We start from the raw sequence: 6514 nt of genomic DNA, 5'->3' as shown, positions 1-6514 counted from the left end.
GTGCACCATGGGAAGCCACATGCCCACCAATGCTAAAGCAAGAAATGAGTGAATAGTCCAAGGAAACACTCAAACACATAAGGCATGTTGAATTTTATTTCCCCTGCACCTACAAGTGAAAAATGCAAACAAATAAATAAACAAACACACAAACAAACAAAAACACGAAAAACAATAATACAATACAAACAAAGCATCCTGTTTTCCCAAACTGGTATTTAAAACAGACACTCAGAGTTACAGACGCAGTGTAAAGGACAAGTTCGCCCAAAAGCAAAGCCTGCAAACATTTTCCCAGTCAAACTGGATCAAGTTCATGATTCTATTATGAAAGGTTTTCTATTCCCTCATCATTTGACACTGATGCCTGCAGATAAATCCCTATGCTGCTACTGCATAACAGGCTCCTTAACAAGTGGCATAGAGTAAAGACTATGCTTGACTTCAGAAAACTGTGAGGTACAAAGAGAGAAATTTGACAAACTTGTCAGATTTGATGAATGAAATATCGCTTTTATCCTCGATAACGGAGCCAGCCGACAGCTACAGAGACAATAGTAATATAGAGAAGCAGAGGGAAAAGGTTCAAGTCAGACATGCACAACATGCAGCTGTGGGGTGCGTGCAGGACAACTATGTTCATCATATCAGCGATACATCACACTATGCTGCACCGTAAGAAAACAAATTGTCATTATTCAAATGCTACATTTTTTTTAACCTTCAAAATACATCTTTTTTCAGAATAAAGTTCAACATAGATTTCTTGCAATACAAGAGCTCGGGATGCAAAACTAAAATCCAACAAAAGAACAAGAGACAGAAAAAAACAGTAACAAAATCAATATTCACAGCATAACAATTCAAAATATTTCTTTAGCAATCATATGATATGTGTGGTGTCACTATATACAAAAATAACAACATAAATATCTGATGAAATAAATAGCATGGTAAATAACTATCATATTGTCACTCAAGCAAAGCTACATCTCAGAGAGTGCAAAAACAACTCCATCCTACATCCAAGAGTTACATACCGGGTCCAGATTGGACAGGTCAGTATTGGACAGTTTTCAAAGCCAAAAATCAAATTGCACAAGAAGTCTGCAAAAGCTTTGGGTCGATAGAGATTATAACAATGTTTAAACACTAGAGGGAGATATTTGCTGATGATCAGTTGCTGCTATGCCTTTACTCTGTTTTACACTAGCATGCTACTCTTTAGCCTACATAACCTATTTTCTGAAAAAAAAATGTAAGTGATTCAATAGAAGTACCATCTAACTTTTTTAAGGAAATCTTAATGCAAACTGATTGGAATTAGGGTTTATATATGAAACTTCAACTTTATGCTAGTGGACTGGCAAATGTGGGGAAATTGACCAACAGTATAGGAAGGCACCGATAAGGTATCTATTTTTTTAAATCATTCATGTGGACATAGATAAAAAACACATACGTGTCCATTTTCATGGGAAGTCTTGAGGCCAAGGAAAGACCTCTGTTCATTGTTTAATAAATAACAATCAGCCACTTCATCAAAATATTTGATTTGATATTTGATTATCTTGATGTGTTTGATTATTTTTGATTTTACGTGTCTTTCCATGTCATATTTGAAGGCTTACTGGCTTTCTGCCGTACCCAGCCCACTGAAGATGCATAGTGGCTTAGAGAGTCACCCTGGTCAGAGTGAAGCATGCTAAGCTGAGGGTCAGGGGTTCAGGTTGAAGGCCATTTAAACAGTTACATCCCAAGTTGAAATCATGCAAATTTATGCAGTGACCATCATGACAGAAAGCGTTGGGGCTCTTGCTCCAGGACACGGCACAGAAATGCACAGGCAACAGAACACAGACAACAGCACAGAGACACTAGAGCTGAGACACTTCTCTGTCACACACTATCTGTACATGCTACATCTCTTTAATATCCACTGTCGACCACCTCAAACAGATTCAATCAACGCTCTCAGCCTCCATGCACTCTCAGACTGTCTGAGGAAGTGTGATGTCATGCGCACCGCACTCACAGGCGAGGAATGATGAGGGCGCACAGGGACATGTGATTTCCTCTAGACCCTTACTCAACGCCACCAAAACCTTTCTCTCTTGTTCTCCTTGAAAACAATCAGTCCATTATCTCAAAAGAACAGAACTTCATCCCTTGCCTGTCTTTTTCTCACTCACACTCTCTCTTCTCTCAAACTCTCTGGCTTGTTCATCCTTTCTCACTGTTGACTTTCAAGATCTCTCTGTCTTGTCAAGTGGTCTCTCTCCATTTCCATCTCCATGACGTTCTCAAAACTTCCCATCCTTCTTTCTTCTTCATTGATGTGATTATGTGGGGGCGTGTCGCCCTTGCAGGGGGTCCAGGGTTGGCAGGCTCCCGCTGGCCGCAGCAGCTGTCACTCAGGCTGGGAGCCGGGGCTCGATCTTCAGGGAGAGATCATACAGCGTGTCTTCATCCATGATCAGAGTCTTATCCAGCAGGTACTGGGTCACCTGGACAGAGAACAAGAAGGGGGAGAGATCAGTTTCACCGACTTAATGCACAGTGGAGAGAGAGAGGGAGTCTGCCAGGAAGCTTTCTTCACAGCGCTGGCTTCAGTTTATTGTTATCTTGGACATGTTTCTACCTGTTCAGCATGTTTTTAGCACTCAGAGCGCCAAGCACTAGAATAACTTTTTCCAAAAGAATGCCACACTTCAAACAGGTTTTCAATAATCCTATAGCAACAACAGCCAAGACCAGTGCTCCCCTCAAGGATCTGTTTAGTGCTGCTAGCTAAAAAACAAAAGGTGCCTAGTGTAGACAGAACTGAACATTCAATAAACTTTGAGCATACATTTAATAATGTTTGTTGCTGCTCTGGTGATGCTGTTCAGAAAGAAAAGGTAATGGGATGCAGTGTATTTAGAGAAAAGTACCTTGGCTTGATGCTCTATCCTGTAGGGAGTCTGCTGGAACTGCCGGATCTCTCTGATGATGTGGGAGATCTGAGGAACAACAACAATGCTGATTTTATGTTGTTGATTTTATCACCACAGTGTTTTTGTGCACAGTGTCTGTGTGCATATACGTGTGCTTGTGTGTGAATGTGTTTGCATGTGTTTTGAAGCATGAGTGTGCCTACCATCCTCATTTTGGAGAAGTTGACAAGACCCTCCTCAGTGAAATTGGGCGTTCCCTCCTCGATGAAGGCCAGGTCCGTTAGGTACATTCCCAGGTATGGCACACATGGAGGGTTGCAGCTGCAGGGAGAAGTGGAGTTGGTGGTGGGTGTTCAAGGATGAAGCAGTAGTGTGCATAACAAATACACACTTAGGAAATGAACTGCATGTTATTGAAACCATTTGTAGCTCAAAATCAGAATGAAGAAGAATGAACCACCATCTTCTTTCCCTTAATATTTTGAAGCATTTACAGTGATAATCATTTGAGAGCATCTGAAACGTTCTGTATTGTACAATATTTTGAAGTCTCACTTTTTCAGGGTCTCCCTCAGGTTTTTGAACCTTCCCTCAGACGACACCGTTTTCTGCAACTTGTCCATCAGGGCTTTACTCTGGGCAAAACCACAGTTACAGTTAAAAATAAAAATCACCTCCGAAGCATTGCCAAAACTTCCTCTAAAATAATTGGCATAGCCCTCAGATAATTTATATTTTTCTACCCCCAACAAGCCATAGACAACCCCCATAGTACACTGCATCCCACAAAGATGATACATATCACAGCTGTCAGGTGAAAACCTTGTATCTCCAAAATGGCAGCTTTTAAGGAACTAAGAAGCCTTGCTTTTAGCTGGATGACAATACATTTTTGACATTATCCAAAGGATTTTCAAAGAATATCAAAAGCCCAAGAGGTCAGAAAATTTTCTCAGCAATCAAGAATCATGTAATCCTTCAATTTAAGTGAAAACTTAAAAATCACCAAAATTGGAGTTACAAGGTTTTCATAGCAACAGCATTTCAACAGCATTCTGATTTTCTCCTGTTGGTCTCCGCCTGTGCGGACCTAAATGCGCCACAGACACAGAAACATTTTCATGCTCCAAGCCATCCAACTGTATAATTAATCATGTAAAAGTGACACTGGACATTCGTACATTCAATAAGATAAACCAAACTATGCACCATTGGTTATTTGCACATTTGTCTCTTTTCAGTTATACTGCATTGCTTCCATACTTCATTTTCATTGTTGTTGTTTCTGCTGTTTTGATTGTGTCCTAAGTGTGCAGTGTGCATCATTGAATCGACCTGAAACAAACTGCCTGAAGACAACAATAAGGTCATAGTTTCGATCCCTGCACCAGTCAGTGTTTATCACCATAAAGCAAGAAGCAAGCTCTGCAAACTAAACCCCTACCTGCTCCGAGGGAACAGCAAAGCGCCGTCCCTTTGCTCTGGCCTCGCTACTGACATGTATCCTCCCGGGGGATAAATTCAATTTGTGAAAATACGGTGCTAAAAAGATGCTCTAAATTAACAATATATTTTTGTCGTTAACAATAATCATTATAGAACACTGTAAATCGTAGCAGAGTAAATCCATTCCACCTGTTTGCTGATTTTGGCCCAGGTCTTCTTTAGCCGGTAGATGGCACTGCGGTTGAGCGCCGATGTGATCTCCAACACCCCGTTGTAGTTGTTGAGACAGCGGCAGATGTCGGCCACAGCCACCCACTTCTCTATGGAGCTGGCCCTGGAGCCCACATCAGTATGGGTCATGATCTGAGAAGCCACCAGGTTACTCATCTTCAAATGGAAGAGAACAGAGAAAGTGAGAGGACGAGATGTAAAGGATACTGACAGAAAAGCCCTGTAGGCATGAACACAAAGGCACTCAAAGACACCTATTGAACTTACATCATTGAAGTGTTGACTGGTTTTCATGATGTAGGGCGTCCTCTCTGTCTTATCCACCTTCATCCAGCCCTGGCCCAGGAACTCTCTGAGAGGTGGGACAGAGGAGTATGATGAGTCCAAGCCATGTGCACTATAAGATTTATTGAACTAACTAAGCCCCATATATACAACAATAATTTTCAAGAATGTGGTATCTCAAGACAGCTGCTGAGAAAAACTTTGATCAAAAAACATAAACACTGCACACTGGAAAAAGAAAGGCTTCACACTCTATTGTGATTGAAAAAAATGCAATTGATCAGCATGACGATACAGACGTTTCAGCGTAAAGCTTGTATGATACACTGATGAAAGCTTTTTTGAAAGCTGTATCTTCATGCTGATTAATCTCTTCATCTTTCAGTGTGAAGCCTTCATTTTTCAGAGAAAAACTTTGATGTCATATTTTCAAGGGTTAGACCAATATGGGTTTTTGAAGGCTGATATGGATGCCAATAATTTTGTATTGAAGCTGCCAATTGCTGATATTCAATATTTTTAAACTGTTCTGTTTTAATGCCAAAAATGACAAGGATTCAGTCAATTACAAGCCTCTGAAACAGCATTTAGACCATCATGGGACACAAAAACTCTCCACTGAAACTCATACTAATTTAAGGGTGACCAACCTATCCAACAGTAGGGGAAACTCTGGGATACATTAATGCCTTTCATTGAAGAATCAATTTACAAAAAACATTAGATTATTAATAACTAAATAAACTAAACTAAACTAAATGTGAAGAGAAAATACAATTTCATTGCAGGTTTTACAGACTGTTCTTTTGTAGCTGGGGTCAGGGAGGAATCTCCATCATATCGGCAGTGGACCACATGACTGGACAATATCCAATATTAAATAGAAGACTGATATCATCATATTGGTCTAACCCTAGTCTTTTCTACCCCAGACTTAAAATCTGGAGAATTGGGATGAAAATCTCTTCAGGTCAAAAGTCTTGTCGGCTTTCTCAAAGCATACTGAGCATGAATGAAACTTTGGTGTTTGATTAATTGAAGAAGTGTTGTGCTAAGCAGTATCACCAAAAAGTGATTTTGTCATGTTGGCCCTGATGTAGATGACAGTGTGGCGGTGTGATGAGAGGACTGACTCGTAAGGAATGCTCCTGAAGACGATGTGGTCCAGCAGAGTGATCTGTTCAGCCAGCTCCATCGCTGACAGGGACTCAAAACACTCCGCCTTTGGACACTCCGCCTAAAGACACACACGCACACACAGACACAAACACACACACACACACACACACACACACACAGAAAAACAGAGGCACAACCCAACCGTAAACACACAAATGCTCACACCATGACACAAAGGAAAATAACAATGAGATATAAATATCTAATACAGACATTGGCTATGACGAATATATTTTGTGACAGTTGACGGTCAAGACAGGGTGTATTTCCTCCTTCTGCTGCAGGACAGGACAATATGTCCTGACTGAGGCTTTTCACATGTCATAAAGGATATGGACACACACACACACACACACACACACACACACACACACACACACACACGTGTATGCATAGCACAGGCAGAGAGGCAATATGACATACAGACAGCCACACAA

At 40.8% G+C, this 6514-nt stretch overlaps 1 protein-coding gene across 1 annotated transcript in view; it reads right to left on the bottom strand.

Moving 5' to 3' along the window:
• Positions 1–2177: 2177 nt before the first annotated feature.
• rasgrf2b (Ras protein-specific guanine nucleotide-releasing factor 2b) overlaps positions 2178–6514 on the bottom strand; it is a 38030-nt gene continuing 33693 nt past the window's right edge. Inside the window, exons 23-29 of the mRNA XM_071919143.2 lie at positions 6032–6135; positions 4881–4965; positions 4572–4769; positions 3492–3571; positions 3140–3257; positions 2934–3002; positions 2178–2507 (exon numbers count right to left, since the gene is read on the bottom strand). Coding sequence (XP_071775244.1) covers positions 2415–2507; positions 2934–3002; positions 3140–3257; positions 3492–3571; positions 4572–4769; positions 4881–4965; positions 6032–6135 — 747 coding nt within the window. The 3' untranslated portion in view covers positions 2178–2414. The remainder of the gene's footprint in view (positions 2508–2933; positions 3003–3139; positions 3258–3491; positions 3572–4571; positions 4770–4880; positions 4966–6031; positions 6136–6514) is intronic.

Source organism: Centroberyx gerrardi, chromosome 8 (genome assembly GCF_048128805.1).
Source record: "Centroberyx gerrardi isolate f3 chromosome 8, fCenGer3.hap1.cur.20231027, whole genome shotgun sequence".
In the NCBI taxonomy this organism is placed as follows: domain Eukaryota; kingdom Metazoa; phylum Chordata; class Actinopteri; order Beryciformes; family Berycidae; genus Centroberyx; species Centroberyx gerrardi.
Note: the sequence above shows the minus strand (reverse complement) of the source record. Positions and strands in the feature narration are given on the sequence as shown.